The 20,990-nt window shown below is 33.5% G+C and overlaps 1 protein-coding gene across 5 annotated transcripts in view; it reads right to left on the reverse strand.

The window, feature by feature from the left end:
- Positions 1-20,990, reverse strand: part of LOC143348884 (kin of IRRE-like protein 3) — a 339,595-nt gene that overhangs the window by 72,442 nt on the left and 246,163 nt on the right. For all 5 annotated transcript variants that reach the window (XM_076779587.1, XM_076779593.1, XM_076779588.1 and 2 more), the window contains exon 2: positions 11,430-11,557. In XM_076779587.1, the coding sequence (XP_076635702.1) occupies positions 11,430-11,557 (128 nt within the window). The remainder of the gene's footprint in view (positions 1-11,429; positions 11,558-20,990) is intronic.

Consider the following 20,990-nt stretch of genomic DNA (forward strand, 5'->3'; position numbering starts at 1 on the left):
TTTCAATTCGACTATCTCTGTCTTCGTCTGACGGAGTCGGACCTCTTTGTCGCACGTGCGTGGCGCTGACCTATCCCGCGTACGTGACTGTCGTGACCTAGTTTCGAGCGTAGTATTTCCAAGAATTTACTACGCACTGTTTACTATCTACGCGCGCGGGGGATGAATGAACTCGCGAGCGCACAACGAAACGTAAACAAACCCTATCTCCGAAACTAGCCAACGCATCGACTTGAAATTAAAATCGCTATATCTCCGGAACTAACGAAGCTACCAACTCGTACAAACGCTCATTTTAAAGGGCATTTCACCCTCTACCTAATGATCATATCACTTACTACAATTCTTGCTATCTTCTATGTTTATTTTGATATTTACTTCGATGCTACATACCCAAAGAAGTTTCAGCAATTTCTACTGACCGTACGACTAGTGTACGATAAAACTAGACCATAAATTGTTTATTTAATTGAAAATGAATTGTCAATACAGGACGTTCGCGTAATTACTAGGCAGCACTTTTTCTTAAATAGGTCTTTTCTCTAGAACTAACTACGGTATCGACCTGGAACAAAATTCGTTTTCAAGGGTGTTTTATCTTCTTTCCGATGAATATTGAAAAATTTTTTCACATAAAAGAAAAGAACATCTTACGAATGAACATCAAAACACAAGTTTCTATACATATAATGTAAAAATTAGAAGTATGTTGCCTCGTAAAAGAGAAAAAGAAAGATTGGTATACATGCAGTGCCGGTAGGTTTAGTGTTAAATAAAAATATGTGTAATAAAAGTCTGTAAATCCACTGTTAGGTTCCATATTTAATATTAAAAGACCCATGAATATTATTTGCTGGCAATTTCTATTAAATTTGACTAATATAACCACACGAATACATTTGTCTTGATTAAAAAGAACCTGTATTTTAATGTATCCATCACAATAACAAAACCAAAAATAAATACAATTAATATCCATAAATCTAGTGTTAAATTTCTTTTAATTATCCCTCAATCTAACATTCTTCTTTTTCCACGTACCCAAGCATCTGTCTAACATATTCCAACAATTTTAAAATCCCGTTGGTTGCTTTCAACCCCAACCATGAATTTTCCTGCCATTCTTATGGGGTTCCCTTATTTCTGAGACAGACCAGGTGCATTTTAAGCGGTTTGAAGTACGTGGGGGGGGCCAAGAAAATCTGCGTACGGGGTCAGAGAGTACCAGACCGTAGGAAAACGTGGCCTTTCCTGGAGGGCAAAGCCCCTCGAGCCACCGTCGCTCGAAAGAGTTGTCCTCTGTACGCGAGAGCCAACGAAGAACCCTGGTGACCCTTCGGGGACGGTGATCTAGGAGTTGAACCGCGATTCTCTCGACGCTGCTTTCCCATTCAGACTCGTTGGATTCGTTTCGAGGCAACCGGGGGTGAATACTTGCGGCAACAAAACTGCCCCTCGCGGGATTTAAGCAGGTAATTGTACGCAAACGAGGCGGTCTTGGCCTCCCCCCTCCCCTGCAGAGGGGGCGGAAAAATGTAGGCGACCTGAAAGGGGTGGCTCAGGATTTAATTAAAAAAATTTTTCAAACGGATGCCCGTTACGTCGTTGAATGCCCCCGGCGTGGGTGTAGTTTCTTTAACCGCGGACACGTCCAGCAATTTACGCTCTGCGAGATCCCGAGGAATTGAGAAACGGTTACGCGCTTCAACCCCTTCGATCCAGGCACGTTTTAAAATTCCGTGTTTAAAGTGAATATTACCTGGCAGGGTGGAAAATTTGTTTTATATTAAATGGGCTCTGGAAATGATTTTTTCTTGGCAGTGTAATGTAATATTTAATGATAATTTAAATATGTAAATTGCAACTGGAGGCTGTAGTATTTGAAGAATGTCTATTGATAAAATTAAAATTTTTTTTTATTGCAGACTTGGTACATTATATATTGGAATTTTGAAAATTGAATCCAGACACCCCCATTTTGAATTTGGTTTTGAAATCTTATGTACAGAGTCGGTGAATATTATTTGGTAAAGTAGAAAATTTATTTTATATTAAATGGGCACTGGAAATGATTTTTTCTTGGGAATGTGATGTAATATTTAATGATAATTTAAATATGTAAATTGCAACTGGAGGCAGTAGTATTTGAAGAATTGATAAAATTAAAATTTTTTTTTATTGCAGACTTGGTACATTATATATTGGAATTTTGAAAATTGAATCCAGACACCCCCGATTTGGATTTGGGTTTGAAATCTCGTGTACAGAGTCAGTGAATATTATTTGGTAGAGTAGAAAATTTATTTTATATTAAATGGGCTCTGGAAATGATTTTTTCTTGGGAGTGTAATGTAATATTTAATGATAATTTAAATATGTAAATTGCAACTGGAGGCAGTAGTATTTGAAGAATTGATAAAATTAAAATTTTTTTTTATTGCAGACTTGGTACATTATATATTGGAATTTTGAAAATTGAATCCAGACACCCCCGATTTGGATTTGGGTTTGAAATCTCGTGTACAGAGTCAGTGAATATTATTTGGTAGAGTAGAAAATTTATTTTATATTAAATGGGCTCTGGAAATGATTTTTTCTTGGGAGTGTAATGTAATATTTAATGATAATTTAAATATGTAAATTGCAACTGGAGGCAGTAGTATTTGAAGAATTGATAAAATTAAAATTTTCTTTAATTGCAGACCTGGTACATTATATATTGGAATTTTGAAAATTGACTACAGACACCCCCATTTTGAATTTGGTTTTGAAATCTTATGTACAGAGTCAGTGAATATTATTTGGTAGAGTAGAAAATTTGTTTTATATTAAATGGGCTCTGGAAATGATTTTTTCTTGGGAATGTGATGTAATATTTAATGATAATTTAAATATGTAAATTGCAACTGGAGGCAGTAGTATTTGAAGAATTGATAAAATTAAAATTTTTTTTTATTGCAGACTTGGTACATTATATATTGGAATTTTGAAAATTGAATCCAGACACCCCCGATTTGGATTTGGGTTTGAAATCTCGTGTACAGAGTCAGTGAATATTATTTGGTAGAGTAGAAAATTTATTTTATATTAAATGGGCTCTGGAAATGATTTTTTCTTGGGTGTGTAATGTAATATTTAATGATAATTTAAATATGTAAATTGCAACTGGAGGCAGTAGTATTTGAAGAATTGATAAGATTAAAATTTTTTTTTATTGCAGACTTGGTACGTTATATATTGGAATTTTGAAAATTGAATCCAGACACCCCCATTTTGAATTTGGTTTTGAAATCTTATGTACAGAGTTATTGAATATTATTTGGTAGAGTAGAAAATTTGTTTTATATTAAATGGGCTCTGGAAATGATTTTTTCTTGGTAGTGTAATGTAATATTTAATGATAATTTAAATATGTAAATTGCAACTGGAGGCAGTAGTATTTGAAGAATTGATAAGATTAAAATTTTTTTTTATTGCAGACTTGGTACATTATATATTGGAATTTTGAAAATTGAATTCAGACACCCCCATTTTGAATTTGGTTTTGAAATCTTATGTACAGAGTTATTGAATATTATTTGATAGAGTAGAAAATTTGTTTTATATTAAATGATCTCTGGAAATGATGTTTAGGAATTTTTTCTTGGGAATATGCTATTTAATAATACTTTAACTATGTAAATAAATTGCAGTATGTAAATGGTTTTACAATACAATATAATTGCAATTTATTCAGCAATTTTTCTTGGGAATATAATATACAATTTAACAATAATCTAACTATGTAAATAAATTGTACTATGTAAATGGTTTTACAATATAATTTGCAATTTATTTAGCAATTTTTCTCGAGAATATAACATACCATTTAATAATAAGTTAACTATGTAAATAAATTGCACTATGTAAATGGTTTTACAATATAATTTGCAATTTATTTAGCAATTTTTCTCGAGAATATGACATATCATTTAATAATAAGTTAACTATGTAAATAAATTGCACTATGTAAATGGTTCCACAATACAATTCAATTGCAATTTATTTAGCAATTTTTCTTGGGAATATAATATACAATTTAATAATAATCTAACTATGTGAATAAATTGCAACGTTAAAAAATGACTGGAGACATAAATAGATGCACTCGAAAAATGTCTAATAATGGAATTAAAATTTTAAAAAATTACAGACATGGTACCTTATAAATTAGAATTTTTAAAATAGGATTGAAACACCCCTAATTGGTATTTAGTTTTAAAATTCTATATTTAAAGTCACTGAATATTATTTACTAGACCAAACAATTTATTTTAAATTGAATAACCTCTTCCACGATATTTACTAATTTTTCTTGGGAATATAATATACAATTTAACAATAATCAAACTATATAAATAAATTACAAAGTTAAAAATGACTGTAAATAAAAATAAACTCACCAAAGAAACGTATAAAAATAAAATTAAAATTATAAAAAATTACAGACGCTACCCTATAAGCCAAGATTTTAAAAATAGACGTGAAACACCCCTAATTTGTATGTAGTTTTAAAATTCTATATTTAAAGTCACTGAATATCATTTACTATACTAAAAAATTTATTTTAAATTAAATAACCTCTGTTAGGACATTTACTAATTTTTCTTGAGAATATAATATACAATTTAACAATAATCAAATCACATAAGTAAATTGCAACGTTAAAAAATGATTGTAAACAAAAATAGACTCACTCAAGAACCGTATAAAACCAAAATCAAAATTATAAAAAATTACAGACGCTACCCTATAAGCTAAGATTTTAAAAACAGACGTGAAACACCCCTAATTTGTATGTAGTTTTAAAATTCTATATTTAAAGTCACTGAATATCATTTACTATACTAAAAAATTTATTTTAAATTAAATAACCTCTGTTAGGACATTTACTAATTTTTCTTGAGAATATAATATACAATTTAACAATAATCAAATCACATAAATAAATTACAAAGTTAAAAATGACTGTAAACAAAAATAGACTCACCCAAGAACCGTATAAAAATACAAATAAAATTATAATAAATTACAAACACTACCCTATAAGCCAAGATTTTAAAAACAGACGTGAAACACCCCTAATTTGTATGTAGTTTTAAAATTCCATATTTTAAGTCACTGAATATTATTTACTAGACCAAAAAATTAATTTTAAATTAAATAACCTCTGTTAGGACATTTACTAATTGTTCTTGAGAATATAATATACAATTTAACAATAATCAAATCACATAAATAAATTGCAACGTTAAAAAATGACTGTAAACAAAAATAGACTCACCCAAGAACCGTATAAAAATACAAATAAAATTATAATAAATTACAAACACTACCCTATAAGCCAAGATTTTAAAAACAGACGTGAAACACCCCTAATTTGTATGTAGTTTTAAAATTCCATATTTTAAGTCACTGAATATTATTTACTAGACCAAAAAATTAATTTTAAATTAAATAACCTCTGTTAGGACATTTACTAATTGTTCTTGAGAATATAATATACAATTTAACAATAATCAAATCACATAAATAAATTGCAACGTTAAAAAATGATTGTAAACAAAAATAGACTCACCCAAGAACCGTATAAAACCAAAATCAAAATTATAAAAAATTACAGACGCTACCCTGTAATCTGAGATTTTAAAAACAGACTTCAGACACCCCCAATTTGTATGTAGTTTTAAAATTCCAAGTCACTGAATATTATTTACTAGACTAGAAAATTAATTTTAAATTAAATAAACTCTCCCACGATATTTACTAATTTTTCTTGAGAATATAATATACAATTTATCAATAATCAAACTACATGAATAAATTACAAAGTTAAAAATGACTGTAAACATAACTAGACCAAGAAACGTATAAAAATAAAATTAAAATTATAAAAAATTACAGACGCTACCCTATAAGCTGAGATTTTAAAAACAGACGTGAAACACCCCCAGAATTGGTTTTAAATTCAATAAAAATTCCGCGGCGAAAGAATGGGCGTCCCCGTGCCGGATTGAAACGTCCCCCCCAAAAAAATAGGAACAGAATCGGTGCATCGGATCTGCCTCGAAGCAATATGTAACATCGATCCGCTTTGAAATCGAGCCGCGGATTTGCGGAACCTTAAATATTAAAGTATCCAACGTATCGTATCCGTTCCCGTGTACGTGTATATACAGGGTGGCGATGCAAATTCACCGGCCTCGCCCTCGAGCCGGCAGAATTTCTGCCGACGTCGACGGGCGCTGGGAACACGGCATAATGAAAATAACATTTTCGTTTTGACTTTCAATTTTCCGTCGGGAGCTTTGGCCGCGCTGAGCCCTCGTTCAAAATGGATTTACACGACCGCCAATATGGCCGTGGCAGCGGTTTATCGAGCCCCGCTGTTCCTATCTGGCGGATTTGTTAATTTAAAAGGTAATATCCGCGCGCGCGCCGCCATGAAATACTACCCCTCCGATAATCTACGATGTATCAGCCCGCAAACCCGTTCTTCCGCCCCCACATTCTCGCTTTTTGTCAATCGTGTTTCGATAAATCCCTTTTCTGCGTTAATTAAATAAGACGTGTCAAGTTTTATGATTACAATTTCAGGGGTGTACACCCTCCTCTTTTTTGAGAATATTTACCTTTATATTAAGGGGGTGTACAAACTAGAAATTTGAGTTTTTTTTGTTTGTTAAAATTATCATTTCTTCGAGGGAGTATTTTCGTCCCCAAATTGTTTTCTTTGAATTTTGTAATTTTTGTAAAGGGGTGTTTTCACCCCCAAATTGTTTCCTTTGTCAATCGTGTTTCGATAAATCCCTTTTCTGCGTTAATTAAATAAGACGTGTCAAGTTTTACGATTACAATTTCAGGGGTGGACACCCTCCTCTTTTTTGAGAATATTTACCTTTATATTAAGGGGGTGTACAAACTAGAAATTTGAGTTTCTTTGTTTGTTAAAATTATCATTTCTTCGAGGGAGTATTTTCATCCCCAAATTGTTTTCTTTGTATTTTGTAATTTTTGTAAAGGGGTGTTTTCACCCCCAAATTGTTTTCTTTGTATTTTGTATTTCCTCTAAAAGAGTATTTTCATCCCCAAATTGTTTTCCTTGTATTTTGTAATTTTTATAAAGGGGTGTTTTCACCCCCAAATTGTTTTCTTTGTATTTTGTGATTTCTTTAAGGGAGTGTTTTCATCCCCAAATTCTTTAAAGTGTTTTTACCCCGAAATTGTTTTCTTTGTATTTTGTAATTTCCTTAAGGCAATGTTTTCATCCCCAAATTGTTTAAAGCTGTATTTTCACCCCCAAATTGTTTCCTTTGTAATTTGTAATTCCTATAAAAGAGTATTTTCATCCCCAAAATTGTTTTCTTTATTTAGAAATTTCTTTAAGGAACTATTTTCACCCTCAAATTGTTTTCTCTGTATTTTGTAATTTTTTTAAGGGAGTATTTTCACCCCCAAATTCTGTAAAGCACTGTTTTCACCCTCAAATCGTTTCCTTTGTATTTTGTAATTTCTTTAGGGAGTGTTTTCACTCCCAAATTGTTTAAAGAAGTGTTTTCACCCCCAAATTTTTTTCTTTGTAATTTGTAATTCCTATAAAAGAGTATTTTCATCCCCAAAATTGTTTTCTTTATTTAGAAATTTCTTTGAGGAACTATTTTCACCCTCAAATCGTTTTCTCTGTATTTTGTAATTTCTTTAGGGAGTGTTTTCACCCCCAAATTGTTTAAAGAAGTGTTTTCACCCCCAAATTTTTTTCTTTGTAATTTGTAATTCCTATAAAAGAGTATTTTCATCCCCAAAATTGTTTTCTTTATGTAGAAATTTCTTTGAGGAACTATTTTCACCCTCAAATCGTTTCCTCTGTATTTTGTAACTTTTTAAGGGAGTATTTTCGCTCTCAAAATCTTTAAAGCAGTGTTGTCACCCTCAAATCGTTTTCTTTGTATTTTGTATTTTCTTTAAGGGAGTATTTACACCCCCAAATTCTTTAAAGCAGTGTTTTCACCCCCAAATTGTTTCCTATGTATTTTGTAATTCCTATAAAAGAGTATTTTCATCCCCAAAATTGTTTTCTTTATGTAGAAATTTCTTTGAGGAACTATTTTCACCCTCAAATCGTTTCCTCTGTATTTTGTAACTTTTTGGGGGAGTATTTTCACCCCCAAATTCTATAAAGCACTGTTTTCACCCTCAAATCGTTTCCTTTGTATTTTGTAATTTCTTTAGGGAGTGTTTTCACCCCCAAATTGTTTAAAGAAGTGTTTCCACCCCCAAATTGTTTCCTTTGTAATTTGTAATTCCTATAAAAGAGTATTTTCATCCCCAAAATTGTTTTCTTTATTTAGAAATTTCTTTGAGGAACTATTTTCACCCTCAAATCGTTTCCTCTGTATTTTGTAACTTTTTACGGGAGTATTTTCGCCCCCAAATTCTATAAAGCAGTGTTTTCACCCTCAAATCGTTTCCTTTGTATTTTGTAATTTCCTTAAGGGAGTCTTTTCACCCCCAAATTGTTTAAAGAAGTGTTTTCACCCCCAAATCGTTTCCTTTGTAATTAGTAATTCCTATAAAAGAGTATTTTCATCCCCAAAATTGTTTTCTTTATGTAAAAATTTCTTTAAGGAACTATTATCCCCCTCAAATAATTTCTCAGTATTTTTTAATTTCGTAAGAGTTGTTTTCACCCCCTCAAAAATAATTTTAGCTAAATTTTAGTAAAATTTCCAACATTTTCGATCAAAGGACGTCCAATAGATATAATATAAAATTGCAGATGGACAATTGGAAGGCCCTTCTAGTTATCGTCGACGTCTCCTTTTGTTTAAAGTAATGGCCGCCCCGGAGGCGTGCACACGCGACACGGAACGTCGTATTTTACTTAAGTTCGAGCATTCGACGACGAACGAGTATTTATTGTCGGCGGACACGTAACGTCCACTTTCGGCCGGAGAAACTTATCTCGAGGCGAAGTTTACTGGCACCAGGCGAACGGAGAAAAGTTGCCAGGAGGTTACACACAGCCCCGGTGCAACAATGAACTGGTATCGCGATAGACGAGCCAGGAAGTCGCACGGTAGGCCCTTTTCCCTTCCACAGATAACGGGTTTCAGGGAATTTTCCAAATTTCCCTCGCGAATTTTGCCCCCAGAACACCCTCACGCAAATTCTTTCGTCCATTTTTCTGGAGGGGGAGCTCCAAATTTGATATTGTTCATTTTTCGAATACAGATTTCGTTATTTCGTGGTGCAACAGGGGGTGCAATAGGGGGTGAGGAAACTCGTCAATTTTATTGAAAAATTTGCATTAAAACAGTTACTTCTTTGTTGTACAAATGTGTTTGCTGTAATTGGTATTTGTTTTTAAATGACTGATTCGATGGACACTTTTTCAGGGTGGAAACTGCGAGAGGGTAGTTCGAGGGGTGATTTATTAATACATTGTGACCACATATGGGTGATATTTTCAGTAGGGGGCTATAGGAAAATTAATTCTCAATATTAGAAAATAAATGGGACACTTCAATTTTAATGAGGCTCTGAAAATAATTTCTGGTCATATTGGGGTAGTTTCTAAATTAAGGGGTTTTTAGTTTGGCTGAGATAATTAATTCTCAATATTAGATATTAAAGAAAATTCTAGATGAGACTTTTAAATTTTAATATGGAAATAATTTCTATGTCCTAATTGGGGTAGTTTCCAAATTATTTAAAAAACTATTCTTTTCCTGGACAGTTTAAGGGGGTTTTGTCTGGCTAAGAAAATTAATTCTCAATATTAGAAAATAAATGGGACTCTTCAATTTTAATGAGGCTTTGAAAATAATTTCTGTGCTAAATTGGGGTAGTTTCCAAATTAAGGGGTTTTTAGTTTGGCTAAGATAATTTATTCTCAATATTAAATATTAAAGAAAATTTCAGATGAGACTTTTAAATTTTAATATGGAAATAATTTCTATGTCAAATTGGGGTAGTTTCCAAATTATCTAAAAACAAACTATCCATTTTGTGAACAATTTAAGGGGTTTCTAGTTTGGCTAAGAAAATTAATTCTGAATATTAGAAAATAAATGGGATTCTTCAATTTTAATGAGGCTTTGAAAATAATTTCTCTGCCAAATTAGGGTAGTTTTCAAATTAAGGGGTTTTTAGTTTGACTAAGATAATTTATTCTCAATATTAAATATTAAAGAAAATTTCAGATGAGACTTTTAAATTTTAATATGGAAATAATTTCTATGTCAAATTGGGGTAGTTTCCAGATTATCTAAGTACAAACTACCCTTTTCGTGGCCAATTCTGAAGGTTTTTTAATCTGGCTAAGAAAATCATTTCTTAATAATAGAAAATAAATCCAGATGGGACTCTTCAATTTTAATAAGGCTCTGAATGTAATTTCCAATGCAAATTGGGGTAGTTTCCAAATTATCTAAACACAAACTACCCTTTTCGTGGCCAATTTTGAGAGGTTTTTTGATCTGGCTAGGAAAATCATTTCTTAATAATAGAAAATAAATCCAAATGGGACTCTTCAATTTTAATGAGTCTCTGAAAGTAATTTCCAATGCAAATTGGGGTAGTTTCCAAATTATCTAAAAACAAACTACCCTTTTCGTGGCCAATTTAATGAGTTTCTAGTTTGGCTAAGAAAATTAATTCTCAATATCAGAAGATAAATCCAGATGGGCCTTCAAATCTCAACAGAGGCTCCAAAAATAATTTCCAATGCAAATTGGGGTAGTTTCCAGATTATCTAAAAACAAACTACCCTTTTCGTGGCCAATTCTGAAGGTTTTTTGATCTGGCTAGGACAATCATTTCTTAATAATAGAAAATAAATCCAAATGGGACTCTTCAATTTTAATGAGACTCTGAAAGTAATTTCCAATGCAAATTGGGGTAGTTTCCAAATTATCTAAAAACAAACTACCCTTTTCGTGGCCAATTTAATGAGTTTCTAGTTTGGCTAAGAAAATTAATTCTCAATATCAGAAGATAAATCCAGATGGGTCTTCAAGTCTCAACAGAGGCTCCAAAAATAATTTCCAATGCAAATTTGGGGTAGTTTTCAAATTATCTAAAAACAAACTACCCTTTTCGTGGCCAATTTAAGGAGTTTCTAGTTTGTCTATGAAAATTAATTCTCAATATCAGAAGACAAATCCAGATGTGCCTTCAAATCTCAACAGAGGCTCCAAAAATAATTTCCAATGCAAATTGGGGTAGTTTCCAAATTATCTAAATAGAAACTACCCTTTTACTGGAGAATTCCAAGGGTTTTACGGTACTAAAATCTCATTTGAATTTGCTCGAGAGACGTGTATCGAATATAAACACACCAAGAGGGGGTTGCAAAGTACCAAAACAAGGGGAGGAAAAGATCTACTTGCTTTTTGATCCTTCTGCCAGATGCATTGACCCCTCTTTCCGAGCACGCGACAGATCAGCTTCGCGTCCTGTCCGGGATTCACCTCGGTGTACTGTGGCGTCTCTTCGAACTGCTGAATGGCACGGCACACTGAAAGCAAGGAAACTCATTAACACCGAGGGGTTGGTCGCGTATGACAGTGCTGCAGGGGGCGGCGGAAGCATCCCCCAAGCGTGGTTTATTACCCGATAAAACAGAAAATTCTCGCGTCGCGGCCACGCGAACTGGAAAGTTTTGTTTTCAAACGGGAAAGATAACAGGGGTCGGCCACGGCCATTAAAGCAGCCCGTTCCCGGTTAAAGTTGTTATTTAATTCGCAACTTCGGGGGTAAATTCGTTCAACTCGCTCTTTCGATCCGGATTCACGGCGATTCGTCTCCCAGGGCTCGTCGATAAATTCTATCAACGAGATAATCGCGTCGAAAACGACGCACCCTTAACCTCGACGCCCCCCATCGATCAGAGCAACCCCCGATTTCTTTCTCCAACCCCCGTTTAGACGCTATTCATTCTCACAACGGGGATTTATTTTTTGGTAAAATTAGGGGTTGCCAATAAAATATTGACACTCTTGGTTCGAGACAAGATTTGGGGGATGAAAAAATACACTCGAATTTTATTAAGCAAAATTATAGGGATGAGTGTATTTTAAATAATTCACAAATAAAGGTGGGCACTCCTAACTAGTTAAATAAACAAATTTAATTTTTAACAAAGTATATTAGTAAATTTCTAAACTAAAATGGCTGCATTTAATTTTAATTTAATTACTGTTTTTATATCTTTGACAACGGGGATTTATTTTTTGGCAAAATTAGGGGTTGCCAATAAAATATTGACACTCTTGGTTCAAGATTTGGGGGATGAAAAAATACACTCGAATTTTATTAAGCAAAATTATAGGGATGAGTGTATTTTAAATAATTCACAAATAAAGGTGGGTACTTCTAACTAGTTAAATAAACAAATTTAATTTTTAACAAAGTATATTAGTAAATTTCTAAATTAAAATGGCTCCATTTAATTTTGATTTAATTACTGTTTTTATATCTTTGACAACGGGGATTTATTTTTTGGCAAAATTAGCGGTTGCCAATAAAATATTGACACTCTTGGTTCAAGATTTGGGGGATGAAAAAATACACTCGAATTTTATTAAGCAAAATTATAGGGATGAGTGTATTTTAAATAATTCACAAATAAAGGTGGGCACTCCTAACTACTAAAATAAATTTAATTTCTAACAAAATATGTAAGTATATTAAATTTCTAAATTAAAATGGCTCCATTTAATTTTGATTTAATTCCTATTTTTATTTCTTTGTATACTAGAGGAGTTTTCCTGTTAATAAATAAATAAATAAATTTATGAGCTGTTCTGCTAGGCATGAGAAACCCACCCCTTTGGTACAGTTATTTTTCAGGGGAAAATTAATATAGATATTACTCTGTTTCGAAGGGATTGTAGGATACTATTGCGAGTTTGAGATAATATAAGTTTTAATTTATCGCGTATTTTAGTCAGTGGAATATTTCATCACTTAAATCCGGGCCAGACGGGTGTCCCGGAAAAAAGTACCGTGCGTCAAAAAATATCGTGCGAAACGTGTCACGGTAAACAACCGTGCGTCAGTTTTTTCACGACTGCGACGTGGGGGTGGAAGCGTTTCCAACGTGTCGCGAAAATAAAAACGAATTTCTGTTTCTACGTCTCCTTATCCTGCAGGACTTCCAAATTATTCCCTTCAAAATAGCGAGCCCTAATTAAAAAATTTACCGAAATATTAGGAACGAAACTATGAATTTGTGTTTTCCTAAAAGAAACTTTTTTTGATAAATTATAGCATGCACAATTTTCATTATTTTTGGTTGAAAAAAATACTGTATACTCTCTAAACATTAGTGAATATATGTTGCAAATCCCAATCCAAAAGAATTTACGGTTCTCTTTAAAAAAATTCCTAAAGAGACCCATGGAATTGCATGCCTAGATTAAACCACCCCCTTAGTGGGGCTTTCTTTGGTAATTTATAGCTCCCACAATTTTCATTGTTTTTACTTGAAAAAAATACTGTATACGCTGTAAACATTAGTGAATATATGTTGTAAATCTCAATCCAAAAGAGTTTACGGTTCTCTTTGAAAAAATTCCTAAAGAGACCCATAAATTGTATGGTTAGAGTAAACCAGTCCCTCAGAGGGACTATCTTTGATCATTTGTAGCGCCCCCAATTTTCATTATTTTTATTCGAAAAAAATCCTGTGTATGCTCAGAATACCACCAAACATATGTGCCACATTTGAATCAAAAGCAATCTACGGTTCTCTTTAAAAAAATTCCTAAAGAAGGCCTGCAATCTGCACATCTAGATCTCAAGCACATTTTAGTACACCGAGGGGTTGAAAATGGATTTGTGTCCACCAGGCTCGATTTAATTTTATTTCGAGGGTTGTAAAGCACACGTGGGAGGGTTGCAGGGGTTTGGGGGGTGGCGCGAACGTTCTTCACGCCGTGGCGAATTTCCCTTCGCAGCAATCCCGAAATTGAAACTTTCGTCGAACACGTTCGATGGCCAGAATCGATATCGAAAATGCTTATGGACCTGTCCATCGCAGTATGGGCCGCGCATCCCCGCGGTGCATCGTAACGGGGGTTCGATAGGTATCGCGTTGCATTTAATTCGCGAAAATGCCCCCGTCGGATCGACGAAGGAAACAAGGGTGGTTTCGCGGAAATACGAAAGTCGCGGGCGTGTCGCGTTCGAGGGGTGACAAAAAAAAAAAAAAAAAAAATACGCGTTGCAGGGGGAAGGGTCGAAGAGAATACGATATACCGGGGAGTCACCAATAACGTACTTGTGCGATTAAAAACTGTCACGGGTACCCGACGATATATTGAAACCAGTCGTTTCCCCGTTTTTTCCCTCCTTCTCCCTCTTTTCTTTCTTTTTTTTTTCTGTAATCCCACCCCCGTCGTTTCCCTCGAACGTCGCTGTTTCATTTAGCCGGAAAGAAATGTGCACTAACGTTCATTATTCAAGAGATCCCGTCCGTGCAGTTTCGGCCCCGGACCGAAAATAAATTAAACCGAAACGCCGGACCCCGGCTGTGTTTTTTAAAAACGTTCCTTGAACGAGACCGTTTGTACGCTCGAGGAAAATGTATCCGCGGCCATTGCCTCGTTCCGCGCGAATCTAATTAAACGGAAAATTAGGGATCCGCGTTGGCGTTCCCTTTCTTTGGACATCTTCTTTTTTCAACATTTTGTCGTTCTTAGGTCACTTTGTGATTTTTTTTTTAAGAAAACCGTAGATTGCTCTGAAGGGTTTTTTGGGGGCATATAATCAGTAAGGTTTAGAGAGTATACAGTATTTTTTTCAAGCAAAAATAATGAAAATTGGGGAAGCTATGAATTATCAAAGAATGCCTCAATAAGGGGGTAGTTAGTCTCGACATGCAATTCATGGGTCTCTTTAAGAATTTTTTTGAAGGTAACCATCGATTGCTTTGGATTGAGATATGGCACATATGTTTAGTGGTATTTTGAGCATACACTGTATTTTTTTCGAATAAAAATAATGAAAATTGGAGGAACTACAAATTATCAAAGATAGTCCCTCTGAGGGACTGGTTTACGCTAACCATACAATTTATGGGTCTCTTTGGTAATTTTTTTAAAGAGAACCGTAGATTGTTTTGGATTGAGATTTACAACATATATTCACTAATGTTTATAGCGTATACAGTATTTTTTTCAAGTAAAAATAATGAAAATTGGGGGAGCTATGAATTATCAAAGAAAGCCTCACTAATGGGGTAGTTAGACTCGACATGCAATTCATGGGTCTCTTTAAGAATTTTTTTAACGATAACCATAGATTGCTTTTGATTCAAATATGGCACATGCGTTTAGTGGTATTTTGAGCATACACTGTATTTTTTTCGAATAAAAATAATGAAAATTGAAGGATCTACAAATTATCAAAGTGGTCCCTCTAAGGGGGTGGTTAAACATTCTAGACGTTCCTCTAGCGTTAAAAATCAACGATTGGGGGGGTGGAAGTGTTTGGAAAAACGTTGTCATTTGGAATTATTGTCGATCGATGTAAATGTTAGCTCTGTTTATCGAAAAATTGTTGGGAAGAATGCGTGGGCGTTCATCGACGACCATACTCGCTTGAAACTCGCGTTAATAAACCCTGTCACGGTTCAGTAATTATCAGAATTCGTCCATAATCACGAAGAATCGTTCGATAAGCCGTCGAGATATTTTCTATTCTCGAAAGAAATAAATGTAAAGCACCGAACCGCTGAAATCTTCGATTCCTCTTCTTTAATTCCGTTCCTCTCGGGGAAAATTGAAAATAAATATATTCCGTATTATAACCGGAGGCGCGTCTGTAGCTGCAGCCACCCGACTTCCGGTTTCCAGGGCTCTGGGAATCAATTATTTGCGTGGGAAAATGTGTGTCGCGCGAACGTTGCTTTTCGATAAAATTGTCGGAGCTAATCACGATTTTTCAACGCGTTTGTTCGACCTGAAATATTCAAGAGAATTTGAGTAAATCTTAATGATACTGTTAAAAAAATTCGCGAGTATCAACGTCCATTTTCAGCGTTTTAAAGCCCCGTTAAATTCAGCATGTTTTTATTTCAGTGTTGCAAAACGATTCGAGGAGTTGTTTGTTTTTTCTGGGGTGGAACGCAACGAAATTTCGTCCATCGATATAAATTTATTATTCTCTACAGATCGAAGTTGTTATTCCGTTTATGCGCCATGCTGGTTTGGGGAAAGTAATTGCATTATAATTGTAAGATCGCAGGTACATACGTTGGATGCAATGACTCTCGCGTGAGGAAGATCGTTTTTTCTCAGGTGCAATTAGGGGAGTGATCTCTTTTTCTAACGCCTAACGAAACTTAGGGAATCACGAATGTTACCTAAGAATGCCCACCAAGGGACACTCGTGAAATATTCAAAGATATTTGTAAGGAGTCGTCTGAGAAGCGACGTCGTTACCGCGACAAATGCCAATAATTAATAACCACGAACAACGCCAGCGATTTTCCGAAAGTAATTTGTGGCTTGTTACCTGAGACGAGATCCGGAATATTTCAAACGTCGTCTAAATCATGTGAAAGGATTCTGGAGACGGAGCATAACGGCGTGCAATATTTATTACACTGATTTAAAATTTTATTTCGTAAACAAAGCGCGATTCCTTTTAAAATTTTTCTCGTTCATCTTTCGAGCTATTCGATGGTCTCGTTCATTTTAAATTGCTATTCAGACCATCGATAAATTTAATTTATTACAATGATTTTTAATTTTGTAAACAATACAAGCAAATTTCTTTTTGGAATATTTTTATTCGAATTTTCGAGCTATTTGTTGGTCTTGTTAATTTTAAATTGCTATTCAGACATCGATAAATTTAATTTATTAGCATGCAATATTTATTACAGTGATTTTTAATTTTGTAAACAATACAAGGAAGTTTCTTTTTGGAATATTTTTATTTGAATTTTCGAGCTATTTAGTGGTCTTGTTAATTTTAAATTGCTATTCAGACATCGATAAATTTAATTTATTACAATGATTTTTAATTTTGTAAACAATTCAAGGAAATTTCTTTTTGGAATATTTTTATTTGAATTTTCGAGCTATTTGTTGGTCTTGTTAATTTTAAATTGCTATTCAGACATCGATAAATTTAATTTATTAGCATGCAATATTTATTACAGTGATTTTTAATTTTGTAAACAATACAAGGAAGTTTCTTTTTGGAATATTTTTATTTGAATTTTCGAATTATTTGTTGATCTTGTTAATTTTAAATTGCTATTCAGACATCGATCAATTTAATTTATTTATTACAGTGAGCTTAAATTTTGTAAACAATACAAGGAAATTTCTTTTTGGAATTTTTTTATTCGAATTTTCGAGCTATTTGTTGGTCTTGTTAATTTTAAATTGCTATTCAGACATCGATAAATTTAATTTATTACAATGATTTTTAATTTTGTAAACAATACAAGCAAATTTCTTTTTGGAATTTTTTTATTTGAATTTTCGAATTATTTGTTGGGCTTGTTAATTTTAAATTGCTATTCAGACATCGATAAATTTAATTTATTACAGTGATTTTTAATTGTGTAAAAAATACAAGCAAATTTCCTTTTGGAATATTTTTATTTGAATTTTCGAGCTATTTGTTGGTCTTGTTAATTTTAAATTGCTATTCAGACATCGATAAATTTAATTTATTACAGTGATTTTTAATTGTGTAAAAAATACAAGCAAATTTCCTTTTGGAATATTTTTATTTAAATATTCGAGCTATTTGTTGGTCTTGTTAATTTTAAATTGCTATTCAGACATCGATAAATTTAATTTATTTATTACAGTGTTCAAATTTAGTAAACAATACACAAGCATACTTTGTAGAATTTTTTTAATTCGTCTTTCGAGCTGTTTGTTGGTTTCATTAATTTTAAATTGTTATCCAGAGATGGATAAATTGCAGAATTAAAATATCTGATCGGATCTATGGATTAAATTCGAGATCCGTGGATAATTACAAGAGAATCTTGTCTTTTTTAATTGAATTAGTACTTGCAATTTCCAAGGAAATTTTCTCTTTTAATCCCTTTAATCCTAAGCCGCGGTTATACGTTTCTAACTTATCTCGAAATGGAATAATTCTAGGCTAGGGTGGGTTAAAAATCCCTAGGGGTACTTTGTATAATTAACACGTTTTTATTCGTTCGACGAAGCCAAATTGTGAATCGTATTCTCGGATAATTAATTAAGCAAATACTCAAGGAACAGATATTTTTAATCCAAAATAATCCAAATAACGTTTGCTAAAAATAAATCTGAGGATTATTCAAATCTAAGAAAGTCCACTGTGATAAATAATAAAAATTTCTACTTAAATTCCAAGACTATAATTTATGAATAGACTGTGGATATTTATGCATTTATGGGTGAGATTTAAATTTGGAAAAACTACACAGGTAACTTAATTATTTAGGGGTTGAAACAACCCTCTGTAAAGCTTGTGCATTTATGGGGAATTTATATTCTCAAAAAACTATACAATATACTCTATATCTATACAAAAATATAAGTACTTCAAGTGAGATATGAAGTATTGTATTTAGGGGTTGAAACAACCCTCTACAAAGATTGTGCATTTATGGAGACTATGGAGACTCAAAAAACTGCAGAATACACTTAATATACAAAAATATTAAAAATAAGCAAGATGCGAATTATTTAGGGGTTGAAACAACCCCCCATAATGCTCCCACTTCATAAACTCTATTAACAAAAACAAAAAATACGCATCCAGAAGTCTATTTACAAATTCCACTCAAAAATTGATTTTGTTTAAGTAACCCAAAAGAATATAATAAATAATAGAGACTTGGGGGAGGTTTGATACTTAAAATATCCCAATTATTTGGGTCTTCGAGCCCCTCAAAAATTCTGATAAAAATCGTCGAATGATTCCAAAGGGGTTGGGGATGTAATAAGTAAAGATTGATCTTGTTTAAGTCACCCAAAAAATATAATAAATAATAGGGACTTGGGGGAGGTTTGATACTTAAAATATCCCAATTTTTTGGGTCTTCTAGCCTCAAAAAAAATTCTGATAAAAATCGTTCCATGTTTCCAAGGGGTTGGGGATGTAATAAGTAAAAATTAATCTTGTTTAAGTAATCCAAATAAACATAATAAATAATAGAAAGTGGGGGGAGGTTTCAAACATAAAATATTCCAATTTTTTGGGTCCTCGAACCCCCAAAAAATTCTGATAAAAATCGCTCGATGTTTCCAAGGGGTTGGGGATGTAATAAGTAAAACCACATCTTGTTTAAGTCACCCAAAAAAATTTAATAAATAATAGAAAGTGGGGGGAGGTTTCAAACATAAAATATTCCAATTTTTTGGTTCTTCGAGCCCCCAAAAAATTCTGATAAAAATCGTTCGATGTTTCCAAAGGGGTTGGAGATGTAATAAGTAAAAATAGATCTTGTTTAAGTCACTCAAAAAAATATAATAAATAATAGAGATTCGGGGGAGGTTTGATACTTAAAATATCCCTATTTTTTGGGTCTTCGAGCCCCTCAAAAATTCTGATAAAAATCGTTCGATGTTTCCAAGGGGTTGGGGATGTAATAACTAAAGATTGATCTTGTTTAAGTAACCCAAAAAAATATAATAAATAATAGAAAGTGGGGGGAGGTTTCAAACATAAAATATTCCAATTTTTTGAGTCCTCGAGCCCCCAAAAAATTCTGATAAAAATCGTTCGATGTTTCCAAAGGGTTTGGGGATGTAATAAGTGCCCGGTGATCCGTAATTTCTGGGTGACCGGTGGTCGGAAACAAATTACGAATCGTCGACGATGTCGAAAAGGTCAGCTCTTTAGCCGATCGGACACGAGAAGCGGCTGTAATTGCTTCGTAATCCGCGGGCACAATCGAAACCGAATCGTGCCATGGGAGTCGCTTGGCGTGAAATTGCTCGCATTGGCAGCGTTACGTGGTTCATTCCTAGACAGGGTTCCGGCTTTTTGCGCCCGTGGATCGATACAGTTACCCGGGGCATCGATAAGATTAACTCCGGGGGGGAAACTTTTTCCTTCGCGCCTCCAAACGCGTTGGAACAACCCCGGTAACACGATCCTTTCGCTCAATCGTCGACGGGAGCATTTATTCGACTCGATTCCCCCGTAATCCCTCGAAACCGAGCTCGAAGCACTTCCAAGGGTTGGCTATTCGAAGGCACCGCGCACCGATTAACCGTGTCGAGTGCACTACCCTCTATAAGTCACTCAAGACGCTTGTTCCGATTGAAACTAACCACCAGCACGTGTCCCGGGGCCCCCATTACCCCCTCGACGAACTAAAAAGACAGTAACTTTGCAATTCGTTGTCTCTGATATTTTTTAAATTTAATCAACCCTCGTTGAAAAGGTTGCAAACAAATTTAGAACCTGGAGAATTTATATGTGTCGCTGATAGGACGATTTAGTTGGTAAGATTTTAAAAATTTTAAGAATTAACCCTCTTGGAAGGGTTGAAAAAAATTTAGAACCTGATTTTTGATGGGAAAGATATTTTCGTGACGAAAGAATTTATATGTGATGTTGATAGGACGATTAAATTATTGAGATTTTTAAAATTAAAGAAATCAACCCTCTTGGAAGGGTTGAAAAAAATTTCGAGGCTGATTTTTGTTGGAAAAGACACTTTCATGATAAAAGAATTTATATATGATGTTGATAGGACGATTAAATTATTGAGATTTTAAAAATTAAAGAAATCAACCCTCTTGGAAGGGTTGAAGAAAATTTCGAGGTTGATTTTTATTCGAAAAGACACTTTCATAATGAAAGAATTTATATATGATATTGATAAGACGATTAAATTATTGAGATTTTTAAAATTAAAAAAATCAACCCTCTTAGAAGGGATGAGGAAAATTTCGAGGCTGATTTTTGTTGGAAAA

The sequence above is a fragment of the Colletes latitarsis genome, chromosome 12 (genome assembly GCF_051014445.1).
Source record: "Colletes latitarsis isolate SP2378_abdomen chromosome 12, iyColLati1, whole genome shotgun sequence".
In the NCBI taxonomy this organism is placed as follows: domain Eukaryota; kingdom Metazoa; phylum Arthropoda; class Insecta; order Hymenoptera; family Colletidae; genus Colletes; species Colletes latitarsis.